Below are 15,845 nucleotides of genomic sequence, written 5' to 3'. Positions count from 1 at the left end.
CTGTTAGGCTAAAGGAGACGGTGATGATGAGTAATGAATGAAATGATGGAATGAAGAAAGTGGGAGGAAACGGGAGAACCCCGAGAAAACCCACGCACACGGTGTTCGTCCACCACAAAGTTCACTTTCGGTTTTAATAGTCATAAAGTGCAGCCTTATGGATCTGTTGAGAAAAATGCTAAATTATATAAGAAATATGAAATATACAGAAAAATGGAATTTTGAAAAAGTAAATGGGTGATAAATTTTCTATTTTATCTTTTTAATATTTTGTAGTGTTATGTAATTCTCATGTAATATTAATGGAACTGTGTATAACTAATAACTGTTAAACAAGTACAAAAGTAGGTCTATTCAAAGCTATCATAAGTGATCTTCTTGGGTTGGTCATTCTGAATGTGGCCATTAATACAAACAACATTCCCACCGCTGGATTAGACGAAATATGATGAAAAAAATATTATTAAGATAAAAGTATTACTTGTCAAATGTGATAGACTGAAAGAGATAGAGCATATATATATTTTCATCTATTATATTTTCAAGTACCAATTAAAAATCTAAAAAAAAATATTATCTTTTTATGTACTTGCAGGTGAAGATCTGGTTCCAAAACCGAAGAAGTAAATACAAGAAGATGATGAAGGCAGCACAACAACAAGTGACCCAAGCACCACAGGGAGGTCAGCCTGGAGGACAACCGGGATCCAATCCGGTACAACTAGGACAGGGGCCAAATCAACAACCTCACACTCCCCAAGCAGTGAGTCCAAATCCCCCCGGGGGTAATCATAGCCCTGGAGGCCCTCCACCAAACAGCGCATATAGTCTTGGCCACCAAACTCCCACCCCGTCCTCAACGCCAGTAAGTGAAATGTCTCCGCAACCTTCGGTGATGTCGGGGAGTCCCCCAGTGGTGTCAGCAGGCAGTTGGGACATGAAGCCGGTACCGAATCACGCGATACAAGTAAGTTCGGGTTATATGCCTCAGTATTCGTGGTATCAGACTGACCCTAATCCTATGAATCAAGGTCTTTTAACGTAAGAAGACTTGAATTATTTTTATATGTATAAAAGAGAAAAAGAATAAATAAATAAATATATATGAAAATATTAAATATATAATTGTACCAAAATCAGTGCAAGTGAGGAAGGACGAACATAGACGAATAATAATTTCTTCGAAACAAAATTTGATTTTCTTTTAGTTAAGAAAAAAAAGAACAACGTTACACAGTGAAGATTTATATGGATGAAAAGAAAATTTTGAAAGAAACAATAAGGATTTATTGTAAAATTGTGGTGATATTCATCCGTTAGTGTGTTGCTTAGATATTTGTTTCGTGTTTTTAAGTTGCCACAAAAGTCAACTATTTTTAAACAAAAAAGAATTAAGGAAGAAAAGTAAAAACAACCAATTTGATTGTCCACTGGGACAAAGAGATCTCTAGACCTTTTATTATTATTATTATTCGTTCGTGTGAACTCATACATTTTTTGACTATTTTGAATTTTTTTTGTTTTTAATCTGAAAGAAAGTATTATGAAGGGGAGGGTTGCACAAGACCAAAAAAGAATCAATAAGAAATGTAGCTAAAATGACAATTTTGCAAAATGAAAAAAAAAATCTTCAAACGATGAACTTGAATCAACTTTTAACCCCTTAAAAAATATGTGGTGTAATTATATTTTTTTTTTCAAATCCGCCTCAGGAATGTGTGATTTTTTTTGAGTGTTCCGTGTATGGAAGTTGTTCTGTTTATGTGTGTGTGTTTGTGTTACAAGAAGGAAATAGAGATACATATACAACTGTATTTAAAAACAAAAAAAAGTGGAAAACCAACTTTGGAAAAATTAAGATAAGAAGGCATCAATTTTTTAATTTTTAAAACTTGGTTTTTGATTGTCGAAGATACATTGAATGAAGAAAACCGAAGTTCTGAAAGTTGTCGAGTGATGTAATAATGTCCGTTTGTACAAGTTTAAATGAACAAAGTTTTTTAAAAAAAATGTCACAAAGTCCTATTTGTTCGGGTAAGAGTAAAAAAACGGAAATAAAGAATTTAAAAACATATTAAGTTCTCTTTAATGTGGATATTGTTCCTTAGTTTTCTTGATAATAATTAACTAAATAAAACCAAAGGTGAAGAAAAATCATTATGTTATGTTCAGTAGTAAAATAAGTACTGTAAAAGATGTACATTTATTTGGATACGATAAACTAGAATTCAAATTCTGCGAGGATTGTTCCTACTGGAAAAAAATTGTAAAATTGCTGTTATTAACTTGGATCATTTTCATTTTATCTTCTTACTGGTCTGTAATTAAATCTTGTACACGCACTATCACTTATTTTCCTCCTGAAGAATTATGGCAAACATATGAACAAAATATAGGGAGAAAACTGTTATTTCATCAAAACAAATAGATAATTAAACCATTAAATGATGAAATTATATTTTAAAAAATACAGAATCATCATGATTAGATATACTGACGCTGGTGGTAATATTATAATATAATATGAGATAAACATTTTTGTAACATTAGTAAGGCTGTATTGCAAACAGTTTAATGTTTATCAAAAAGTGCAAATTAATTTTTAATGCTAAATTTCTAAAATATATTACATTTTTGTTTTAATAATGATTTATCTATTCGGTAATATTTTAAGAAAATTCAGTTAACTATTATGTATATACGTATATATAAATACAGTAAATTTTCAAAACACATATTTATAATATTTGGCATAATAATTTAATACAAAATAAATTCAACAAGATTTTACGTTTATAAATTTATATTTTCCCTTCAATGAATGAAAAACAAAATAATAAATAAATGTGAATCAGACATAATTTATAGCATTAATTGCTAGAAATCGTTTCTCTTGTGGAATTGAATAAAAATCATACGTATAGGACTATGCAATTACATTGATGTTACACTAGATGTGTTATTGTGAATGTGTCTTTTATGTTTTGTTTTGCACAACATTGTTTAGTAATATAAACATTGTTAAAAATATTAGAAACTTGTACCAAGAATTCGGATTTTTATTTATGTTATCCTCAATTTAAATTTAAATCATGGTAAATTTAAAAGACACTAAATAACTATTATCCGATTTTTTTCTACATATTAACATTTATATATTTCTTTTGGTCATATCATACTATAACTCAAAAATTAAGTTTAAAATAAATTAATAATACGTAGGAGGGCAAAATTGATATTTTTTTAAAAATAAAATTACTTGTTGAATTAAAAAAACTTATTCCATAGTAGCAATTAAAAAAACTTACGTTTTAACTAGTTAAATGATCATTATCTACAATTTTTTTGGAAAGAAGAAAAAAACTACCAGCGTTATTCAACACTATGTGATATTATAATTATTTTAGATCAAACCTGATTATTATAGCATCTAAAACTATACAGTATTTTGCTTTTTATAAAAAAACAGCCAAAAAAAAATATTACCAAGAAAAAACAACTTTCCAGAACTCTCTATATATATGTATCTGAAAAAGAAAAGAACACAAAAATATCTACATACATGTTCAGTGTTAATCGTGATATTTATTTGCTGTATATACATATATATAAATAAAATAAGCATAAGATTCATATTTAAAAAAAGAAGTCAGTGAAGAAAATCAAATCCTTTCCTGTCTCCCTTCCCGTATTTGTTGTTTCTTTGAACAATTGCTTTTATGAACATTGTAGGTGTTTGTAGTTCATTTTATTACTATTATTATTGTACTAAAAGAGACGTTAATTGAGAAAATCAAAGTCTAAGAGAAATGGAGAGAATTATTGGCACACCATAGTAGAGTCACAGCTGTTTTATGATATATATAAATAATATATATATAAAGAATAAGTATGACAGACAAATTAAGAAAAAAACTCCCATGATGTGAGTGGTTGTAACTGTAAATTGATAAATTGTGTTTTTTTTCTGTAAAATACATCATGATTTTATCGAATTTAAATGTTGTTGCTTTCTTTTATAGATTATAATCCCAAAAGAGTTCAATAATACATTAAAACCTGTTTATGTTGATCGTATTGGCTCTTAAAAAAATAATCATAATATAAAATTGGGTGTTGTAACAAAGCAATGGTAAAAAAAAGAAATATTCAGGCTTTACTGTATTATAATAAATGATCTAAATGTGTCGGTATGCTACACGTTGTTGAAGGTATACAATGAATGGAAACGACATGCATATCGATACTGAAATTCGTTGCTTGAATTTATTCCTTGTCGTTGTACAATCCGCGGCAGAAAACCTGCAACATGAGGATGTAAGTTCATTGTGAAACTACGCCTAACAGCACAGGGAATGAACATAACGTCTAAGTGGAACGAATCACGCCAGGATAAACTTCGGCCTCCTCCCGTGCACACTTATTTTGGAGCAAAAGACTTCGTCATTTCACAATAAACTTATATGCTCATGTTGCAGGTTTTTTGCCGCGTATTGTACATATCTACTACTACTATTACCGAAATTACTTTCCCATACCTTTGGACAATAATTCTTATATCTAATAAAAAATACTTTTTTTATACCTGAAAAAATCAAGAATCACTCCTTCAGACCCAAAGTGATATTAGGACAAGAATCATTCCTTGGAACTTCTCAAAAAGATAGCCTACATAATAAGCTAGCATTTCGTATCTTGTCTCTGTCGAAGAGTTTATTTTAAAGAGAAAACAATACAATTAGCAGATGATATGATACTTATGTGCAGAATCAGAAAATAAAATTAATAATATGCTAGGAAACTTGCAGAAAATATGTAAGATATATGGAATAAAAACATATGTTAGCGACAAAAGCAATGGTGATTGAAACGAAGCGGTCGATGACAACAATATAGACAAGGATGGGATAAAGTAGAGTGAGTACCACTGAAATGCTTGAAACGATGGAGAACCATTTCCACGTAGTTTTAGTCCAGGATTTACTACGGTGAGTATCTTATCGCCTTATTACCCACTGCCACCCATCATAGAACACTGCCATTTTTCATGTTTATTGAATTTCGCACGTAGAAACTCAACGTATTGGGCCCGAGTCCACTGATAGAATGAATAATCAGTGTACAGGAGCAAGTAGCGATTAATTCAGCCAATTAGTTTTCGGCACCAAGTAAGGACATGAAGTGCTAACGTGAAATACCAGCAGGGATAGGAAGGACCAAGGAATTACTTGGGAAGAAGAAAAGTATTTTAAGGGTCCTTGAATAGAGTTAAAGATTCATAAAATAATCATTCAGGAAGAAGAAAAATATTTTAAGGGTCCTTGAATAGAGTTAAAGATTCATAAAATAATCATTTAGGAAGAAGAAAAGTATTTTAAGGGTTCTTGAATAGAGTTTTAAAGATTCATAAAATAATCATTTAGGGAGAAGAAAAATATTTTAAGGGTCCTTGAATAGAGTTAAAGATTCACAAAATAATCATTGAGGAAGAAGAAAAATATTTTAAGGGTCCTTGAATAGAGTTAAAGATTCATAAAATAATCATTTAGGAAAAAGAAAAGTATTTTAAGGGTCCTTGAATAGAGTTAAAGATTCATAAAATAATCATTTAGGAAGAAGAAAAATATTTTAAGGGTCCTTGAATAGAGTTAAAGATTCATAAAATAATCATTGAGGAAGAAGAAAAATATTTTAAGGGTTCTTGAATAGAGTTAAAGATTCATAAAATAATCATTTAGGGAGAAGAAAAGTATTTTAACGGTTCTTGAATAGAGTTAAAGATTCATAAAATAATCATTTAGGGAGAAGAAAAGTATTTTAAGGGTTCTTGAATAGAGTTAAAGATTCATAAAATAATCATTTAGGAAGAAGAAAAGTATTTTAAGGGTTCTTGAATAGAGTTAAAGATTCATAAAATAATCATTTAGGAAGAAGAAAAATATTTTAAGGGTCCTTGAATAGAGTTAAAGATTCATAAAATAATCATTTAGGAAGAAGAAAAGTATTTTAAGGGTCCTTGAATAGAGTTAAAGATTCATAAAATAATCATTTAGGAAGAAGAAAAGTATTTTAAGGGTTCTTGAATAGAGTTAAAGATTCATAAAATAATCATTGAGGAAGAAGAAAAATATTTTAAGGGTTCTTGAATAGAGTTAAAGATTCATAAAATAATCATTTAGGAAGAAGAAAAGTATTTTAAGGGTCCTTGAATAGAGTTAAAGTTTCATAAAATAATCATTTAGGAAGAAGAAAAGTATTTTAAGGGTTCTTGAATAGAGTTAAAGATTCATAAAATAATCATTTAGGAAGAAGAAAAATATTTTAAGGGTCCTTGAATAGAGTTAAAGATTCATAAAATAATCATTTAGGAAGAAGAAAAGTATTTTAAGGGTCCTTGAATAGAGTTAAAGATTCATAAAATAATCATTTAGGAAGAAGAAAAGTATTTTAAGGGTTCTTGAATAGAGTTAAAGATTCATAAAATAATCATTGAGGAAGAAGAAAAATTTTTAAGGGTCCTTGAATAGAGTTAAAGATTCATAAAATAATCATTTAGGAAGAAGAAAAGTATTTTAAGGGTCCTTGAATAGAGTTAAAGATTCATAAAATAATCATTTAGGAAGAAGAAAAATATTTTAAGGGTCCTTGAATAGAGTTAAAGATTCATAAAATAATCATTTAGGAAGAAGAAAAATATTTTAAGGGTCCTTGAATAGAGTTAAAGATTCATAAAATAATCATTTAGGGAGAAGAAAAGTATTTTAACGGTTCTTGAATAGAGTTAAAGATTCATAAAATAATCATTTAGGGAGAAGAAAAGTATTTTAAGGGTTCTTGAATAGAGTTAAAGATTCATAAAATAATCATTTAGGAAGAAGAAAAATATTTTAAGGGTTCTTGAGTAGAGTTAAAGATTCATAAAATAATCATTTAGGAAGAAGAAAAATATTTTAAGGGTTCTTGAATAGAGTTAAAGATTCATAAAATAATCATTTAGGGAGAAGAAAAGTATTTTAAGGGTTCTTGAATAGAGTTAAAGATTCATAAAATAATCATTTAGGGAGAAGAAAAGTATTTTAAGGGTTCTTGAATAGAGTTAAAATTCATAAATTAATCATTTAGGAAGAAGAAAAGTATTTAAAGAGTCCTTGAGTAACCGGTTAAAGATTCATAAAATGTTATGTAAGGAGTATTTTATTATATAGAGTAGAAAGATGCGAACTACACAAAAGCGATGAAAAATACTGGCTGTTTTTGAAATGCAGGTATAAACAAGGATGGAGAAAATTAGCTGGACAAAATGAAAACTGAAGAGAAAATGTTAGAAATACTAAAGAGAAAAAGAACAACTTTAGATGTAATTAAAAAGAGAAACTGGTTTCGAACATTGGCTGGCTAAGAAGAAACTGTATCTTAATCTTTTAATGGCCAATTTATGATCTTAGAGTTATTTTGAGTTGATATTTGGATATGTTACACTGTTAGACCTATATTTGACCATATCTGAAGTAGAAGATCAACACTACCCCGAAAAGCATTTTCCATCAGGGGAATATTGGCCTGTTACGATGTATTTTCCATTGAGCTCTTGAAAAACTGTTCTCAGAATTATTATGCTTATTTTATTTACTTATAACTGCGTAATACGTATTTTTACTAACGTAGTGATAATATCAAGAACTTTGTAACACATTTTGTAGTTTATTTTCATAATACCTTCATTACATATACAAAAAAACATATATTGAATTGTAATATTAGGACAGATATTTTGATTATGTAAAGTGGAATTCCAGTATATCTAATAGTGGAATAATCTTTCATCTACTTGCATGTCACTACATCTTTCAGTGGTTTCTCATGATCCAAAGGTTTGCAGTATGGATGCGATCTCTATTGACACTCTGCAAAATTAGCCATATTCTGCTTGTATAAAGAGCATTTCCCTAGCTTTTCCGACACAAGAAAATTACTACAAGACATTCTCAGCGCTTTTCGGAAATGTATTCTTAATTCTGTTATTGACATCTCTGTGCTTCTGATGAATTAGATTTTATGTAACTGTCCTGGCTAATTACGGTGTGTCATATTATTGTTGCTATTGTGTCATTTTCAATAAAGTAACCACTTGCCACTACTACGATCTTCGGGACATTAAGAAATAGATTCTACCGTATTTATTTGTTTATTTCAATCAAGGTATATGAGGCAAGTAGTTGATCTAACAAGATAACACTAAACATGCATTCGGTGTACACAGAAATATTTTTATTCATTTTGCTCATAGGTGCTTTTAAATAAAAAGAAAATCCCTTTATATATATCGTTACAGGCCGATGCTCCAAAAATGACTAAAGAAAGGACACCTAGTTAATTACAAGGCAAATTATAGACAAGAAAAACATCCCCATCGAAACAAACTATTTTAAACTCACAAATACCTAAACCTAAGATTTTTTTTTAAATATATGATCTCCATGTTAAGAAAATAAAACTGTTATATATAAAAGTAATCAAGAAAGTTCTGTCGGTTTTTGTGGAGGTCTGTGTTCAATTAGTCTTCACACTATGAGTTGAATGTGAATGGAGACAAGGCGAAAGTCAATTGTTGATGTGGGTATATCCAATATACTACCTGCTTGTGGTAGTTCAGTTACACCGTGAACTTGCGTAAGGATAGAGTAAACATGAGACCTCAACAGAGCGTGTATGCTGTACGCGTTCAAACTGGAGTCAAACGCCGATGCAGCGGAGCGGAAGATACGCTAGGCCTTTGGTGAGGGTGTCGTGACTACGCAGACAGAGCAGCTGTGGTTTAACAAGTTTCAGGACGGTGACGAAACACTCCAAGATTCACCACTGTGAGGTGCTAGGTAGCCAGAGCCGAAACTACTGTTTACCTAAGAACACCAACACAAAATAAAAAAATAAAGGAGGAGAGTGGCTGGGAATATTCAAATTAACTAAAATATTTGCATAGAATGCAAATTACAAACCAGGTAAAAATGATTTATTCCCTCTTGGAGATATGGTTTTCTCCTGTAAGGGCCGCCACTCCCTTATGAAGTCGGTAGAGCAATATTATTAATGTTTTGTGGAACAGCAGATCTCAGGGCAATCTGCATAACAGCCATGCTCAAAGATGCTACAATAGTGAGTTAGTTATATATTTCAAATAAGGTTAAAAAATATATATATATATATATCTGACAATTAAAATTTACAGGTAGCAGCCTGTATGTAATCTCACTATTTCATGACTGTTATTTGGTTCCTTGGGCAGAATTCTCTCTGAGCCCCATACAGAGAGGTGGTCAAACATACACAATCAAGGGGAAAATGCCTCCTTGAATCACACTCCTGAAAACAAACATATCATTAGCACAGGTACTCACCATACAGCAAATTGAATAGACAGTTGTTCTGGTAAGAGCTGGCAGTTTTATTTTCCAACATGGAATCAGGAACATAAAATAGGATGGACTTGTTGATATTCACACTTTGATACACTAATACTTATCACCTTTTCGTAGTGCACTACACACACACTTTTTAGAAATATAGATATACTTGATAATTTTACCACACTGTTTCAATATTATAAAAATAACAAAAAGGAGTAAGTAGGATGAACCTGAAGTTATAAAGGTCTGTCTGACCTTTCAACAAGAGAAAAAAAAAATATATATATATAGAGATATTTACAACATTCTTTTTACCTCCTCATAATTTTGAGTTTCTAGTCTCTAACAGTTTTAGAGGAGAGAGGTATTCCACTGAAACATATTTCAATATCTGTGATATAAATACACAGATTGAAGATAAAAATAAACACCATTTAATATACCGGTTCACTGTTCCGCTATTTACTCGCTGTTCACATGTCTATGTTGTATGACACAGTGTCCTCCTAGATTCCCATTCCACTGAAATGTAAAATGTTCTGTAGGAGATACGGCAAGCTGGATTTCACACGTTCAATGAAGGAACTTTAGTAGCTCCTATAACCAAGCAAAATATAATTACTGAAACCTTGTACTAAATGTCCAAGGACAGGCACAGCTTAGAGACGTTACTGGCCTAGGTTTTATATCTCTAACTGAGATATCGTAAAGTATGTATTTCTTCCATGTTTGAAAAACTGGGTTTTCCCATATTAAAATTGGGATGTGCGATGAGTTCCAAACTATGTGGTCTCTATTGAGCGTGCACTCAGAGAATGAACAACTATAAACTGATGATCTCAAATTTTTTCTTCCATTGTCACTATATGTAATAAGCACCACTGATGACAAACTGCAGATATGTGTAAGTCTTACATATTTTTGTAATCTGATTATAGCTTCATATAAACAACTGAGTTCTACACACTCGCGTATTCAGTTGTTCACAGGACAAATCCAGGGGAGCCGGAAAACAAATTGCTCACACCTCGTCCTGGGTATCGAACACTCTCTAAGGGAAGTCAGGTGACTTCCTTCGAACCGATAAACTATATCTTGTCGCTTCACGAATAAGACTTCAACTACCACGTTCTCTCAGGAAAACGAGTATATGTTTCTGGCAAAAACAAGGAAACGAAGAAACTCGCTTCCTCAAACAACCTTTGACAAAAGGTTTTCTGCCCTGAGGCGATTTACGTGTGGTCCGACCTGCACAATGCACTTGTTCAGTCACTATCTGTAGCCAAATTCACCCTTTCTTGGCTGACACGTGCTGCCCCTTCACTGAGCAACGGCCAACACTGAACTTTTTGCTCGCAGCAGAAACTATGAAAGTTTTTCGCACACTTTTGTTTTTCTTCACTCGTTACATACTATTAAAATTTAGAAACATATGATATAATACATCAAAATAAAGGTAAACATACAAAGAATACATATATATACAATTTATGAACTGTCATCTCTCTCAGAAGCAGCAGTACACCCAATTTCTGTGGCTGTCGTTCAAAACTGTCTGCTACCAATGCAGCCATGTTTTCTTGGAGAGAGATTGAAGGAAACATCTTTGTTAATTATTTATTTTTCACCAATACAAGATCCAAGTGTCTTGTTCGATAAGGGAAACACGCTGTTAAAATAAATCAGAATTTTGTGCGGTATTTCCAAGAACGTGTTTAGCTTAGTACGTAAATATTAATATTAAACACAGAAAATAAGTCAAATCAGAGTATACATTTTCAAATTGGTGTTGCATTTCGGGAACTAACTAAAAGGATCGCTGGCCAGGTTACTGGTTTCTGGTGAGAAGGGGGGGGAGGAAATGACGCTTGAACTCGGTGCATTGGAAATCACACCTATAGAAAGCTAAAATTTCGCATGTAGAAGCGAAAAAGTTTATGGCTTTTGAAACAATACAAACGCTCTGTTTCAACACACTGTATCAAACTCAGTGTAGATTCACCAAGGAAGTTCGTAGGCTACTTCCTGTGTATTGAGATACTTATTTAGTTCCTATTCTAGTACTTTCTTTCCATGTAGAGTTGAGAGAGACCTCACATCATGTAGTCTAGGCGACAGCAAGTCGGGAAAGAAAAAAAAAACTTCTCTCAGCGCTAGCTCTCTTCCAAGCGTTCTGAAATTTCATGTATGATTCCTATAGAATCTTCTCATTTCCTATTTAAATTAATCCTTCATCTAGGCTTGTTATATCATTCCTTCCATCATCCCCTGTAAACTATACATTATGCAACGACGCAGTAAATTATGCAACCCATTAATACACTATATAATACCTATAAATGAAATAAACACAAATGAAATAAATACAATATAATACAATATTGTATTAATATTTACGTACTATGCTGGTGTTTTACACTTTATTACTAATAATATCAAATTATATGCATAGAATATGCTAATGTTAAGCAAATAATTATACCACAAAATCCATTATATTTACATATAAATATGCAAAATGTGCCCCTCATCTGCATTTCGATATGCAGATGATGGAGAAGGGCATCGGCCTTCTACAGTAATTTCCCCCCTATGATTCTAGGTGCTGTACTTTCTAGTACAGGACGTAGATCATACGGAGGGCACATTTTCGTTCCTGAAATATTATTTCACAAAACATCCAAAGTTAAAAAAAAAGAAAGTTAAACACACAGTAACCATAATACATGAAAATCAATACACAAAAGCTAAATAAAGAGAATTCAGTGTTCCCTGAGTTACATAAACATAAATGACATAAGTTCCCAATACATACACTTACACTAATACACTAGATCACTGAAATATGCACTAAACACTAACACTATATACACATTTTGTCAAATCCGGTAAAGTGATGCTGAGATGTGTGATCTGTGTCTTCTCTATTGACCAGTACCACTGTGATCCATCTCTTTTCTAGAAACATATGGTTTCAATAGAAAAGCATTTCTTGTCATCTTGACTTCTTTAGTCGCTGGATCCCCTAGTGTGTACATGTTACGACCAGTGGCGGCGACAATCTGCCATGGTCCCGAGTACAAGAGCAAGAGCTTCTTCGACACACCTGCTAGAGCATCCGACTTGGGAAATACTCTAGATAGCACAAGATCACCCACTTTGTACTCTACAGTACAGTGTGACTTATCGAAGTTGCGTTTTCGTGCAGCAGCATTCCTTTTATGGTTCTTTCTTGCAATTTCTACATAGTACTGCACGTCATGGCGCTGATCCACTTCTGGGATTTCAAACAGCCTGGCTATGTCTCTAGACATAGACTGCCCAAAGTGACACTCAAAGGCTGACACGCCAGTGGTCAGGTGTTTGGCCGAATTTAAGCACTTCTCTATTTTTTCCAAGTATTTGGGCCACAATCTCTGGTTATCATGGCACAATTTACGTAGCAAACGTACTGTTGCCTTGACGGCTACCTCTGCCATTTCACCTTGCGGATAATATGGCGTCGACGTGATGTGCCTGATACCAAGATCTGCTAACTCTGTTTTCCAGCGGTTAGACTGGAAAGGTGACCCTCTGTCTGTCAAGACTAGTTCCACACTAGGGTTAACTTTCAGATACTCTTTCAGTTTCCTTATTGCAGTGGTAGTGTTTGCCTTTCTACATGCGTACAAGCCAATTAGCTTGGAAAATGCATCATAAAATACCAATATGTAATGGACTCCCCCAATTCCCTTGGTTAGAGGCCCTAACCAGTCAGCGCAGACCAAGTAGCCTGGCTTCTCAACTACCACGGGATTCAGTGGTCCCGGACGATAACATTGGGGAGGGTTGCTTTTCTGGCATAATTCGCAGGAAGCACAAAAACGCCTCACACTTGCCCTCATCTTTGGCCATACGAAGAATTCTGATAGAAGTGGAAGTAGTTTGCTAGCCGACATGTGCCCTCGATCTGAATGGTAATAATCGAGCAGTGGAACTACTAACACTTCTGGGATGCATATTCGGACTCCTTCCCGGTCACGCTTGCATAAGCGCCCGTTCAAAACTTCAAAACGGTGACAAGCACCATTCACCTTTGGTGAGTCCGTCTTCTCTTCGACATCTTTCTTGATCTTGCCGTATACAGGATCTGAAGACTGCATCTCCGGTAGCATGGCTATCATCTTCCTCAACTCACATGGGATTTCCGTCAGGATGGACATCAGCGACTCCTGGAGGATAGCCTTCCGTGCAACACTGAGGTCTTCTTCTGTGTGAGGAGGGTACCTAGAGTGATAATCACTCAGATTCTCATTGGACTTGACAAACTGGAATTCGAAATTGAAATTGGAGAGCAACATCGCCCACCGGGTGATGCGCTGGTTTGTAAGTCTACAATAGAGAATAAACTTAAGAGCAAGGTGGTCACTGCGTACTATGAATTTAGTACCAACTAAGTACTGTTTAAACTTAACAACGCCATCTATGAGTCCATAAAATTCCTTCTCCGTTATCGAATAATTGCGTTGTGCGGCATTGAACACACGTGATGTAAAAGCAATGACACGAATGTCATCATTGTCATCACGCTGGTACAACAGAGAAGAACACGCAATATCACACGCATCACACTCAAGAATCAATTGCTTGTCAGGCAGGACGGTTTTCAGTACTACTTCCTCCTGGAAGATCTGCTTGATCCTGTCCATCGCTGCCTGATGTACTGGTTCCCATTTGAACCTAACATTCTTCTTTAGAAGTTGGAACAACGGATGGAGAACTTCCGAATACTTCCTACTAAAGCAACGATAGTACTGGCAGTAGCCAATGAAGGAACGCAGTTCCTTTACGTTCCGTGGTGTCCTAAAATCTAACACCGCCTTCACTTTCGCCGGATCTTTACCGATACCGGATTGCGAAAGATGGAAACCAGGTATGTTCAATGATTTTCTCGCAAAATTGCACTTTTTCAGCCTGAGAGTTAGGCCGCCCGCAGTGAGTAAACCCAACACTCTGTCGAGGTGTACTAAGTGATCATCGAAGCTCCTGTCAGCTAGAATTAAATCATCTACATAAGCGCCGCAGTACTCTCTAGCTTCTGATCCAATCAGCATATCTAATGCTCTTACGCAAGAAGCAAGGCTTTGTTTTGTTCCAAACGGAAGTTTTTGAAAAACATACGAAATGCCTTCATGTAGGAACCCAAGATATTTCTGGTCACTTTCTTTCACTTTAATCTGTAAAAACATCTCGGTTGCATCTACGCAACTGAACCAAGAGTTGTCGCAAATATCTTGGAGAACAGATAGGGGTGGCATAGGTCTGTCGGAGAGATCCCCTGAAATTTTGGCCAGAGCTCTTCCATCAATACAAACTCGAATGCGTCCGTCACTCTTCGGCGTCACTACCAGAGGGTTTATAAAAGCAGTAGGCATCTTCTTAATCACACCCCAGGCCTCCCAACGCGAAATTTCATTCGATACCAAATTCCTGAATTTCTTTGGGTAAGGATACAATTTAGTTTTTATGGGACGTTCGTCCGTTACTCCAACCTCGTGCTCGTAGTTAGCTATACAACCTGGCTTGATATCAAAAAGCGCCTGGTGCTTCAAAAGAACAGCTTCCAAACTCTCTCTTTGTGAGGCTGAGAGATCTGTGTAGTTCGAGACAAAATTTTCTATATCGGAATGGGAGGCACGTGTGTTCACTTTCAACCACTCTTCTGGTGGGAATACATGAACTCCCATTTCTTGGGCACTTGGGAATCTACCATCATCCAAGTTCGGGGCACGAGCTGCCTTTTCTCTGCAGGTCTTATGCTCATTCTGTGCGCTAACCCGTATGGCCTTCCGTCTTTCATCTGACGGGGAAAAATTACATTCAAAAGTATCTAACTCCTCTATGAAACTATATGGTTTCTCGCACTCACCATTCAATTCTAAACAACGAACTACTAGATCCTCAGTCTCGCAATCTACTGATCTAAATTTCACTTCTACATCATGAGGATGTTTGAGATGTAGAAGGCCGGTGTCATAGTCTAACACGGCACGAGATTCTGTAAAGAAGTTGGAACCTAAAATCAAAGATCTGTTCAGACCTGAAATAATGATGCCTAGCGTATGAAATTCCTTCCCATGTATCTGAATGACTAACAGCGTCTGGCCTATGATCGTCGCTGATTTACTTCCGAAAGCAGACGTAACCCGTATATTATTAGCACTCAAAAATGCGGGTGTGGGGTGGCTATTTGAGACGGAGTCCCAAATTTCTTTTGAAATGGCGGAGCAAGTAGCCCCTGTATCTAATAAAGAATTAACTTCCTTTCCAAACAAAAGTACATTAATCTCTGGCAGTGAGATGACGTTATTACTGGGTAGTTCTTCATTACTGGAATCAAATAAATTCTTAAAAATGCCATTGGCCTCTTCATATACAGCCCTATCTAAATCGATGTGTTCT

The 15,845-nt window shown here is 34.2% G+C and overlaps 1 protein-coding gene across 2 annotated transcripts in view; it reads left to right on the top strand.

The window, feature by feature from the left end:
• The window catches only part of Dll (homeotic protein distal-less), a 152,815-nt gene extending 150,318 nt beyond the window's left edge, over positions 1 to 2,497 (top strand). For both annotated transcript variants that reach the window (XM_081735855.1, XM_081735856.1), the window contains one exon: positions 596 to 2,497. In XM_081735855.1, the coding sequence (XP_081591981.1) occupies positions 596 to 1,045 (450 nt within the window). In that variant the 3' untranslated portion in view covers positions 1,046 to 2,497. The remainder of the gene's footprint in view (positions 1 to 595) is intronic.
• The last annotated feature ends 13,348 nt before the right edge of the window (positions 2,498 to 15,845 follow it).

This window comes from Thermobia domestica, chromosome 13, assembly GCF_964235325.1.
Source record: "Thermobia domestica chromosome 13, izTheDome1.hap1.1, whole genome shotgun sequence".
NCBI classification, from domain to species: Eukaryota; Metazoa; Arthropoda; class Insecta; order Zygentoma; family Lepismatidae; genus Thermobia; species Thermobia domestica.
This window is presented reverse-complemented; position numbering and strand designations above follow the sequence as displayed.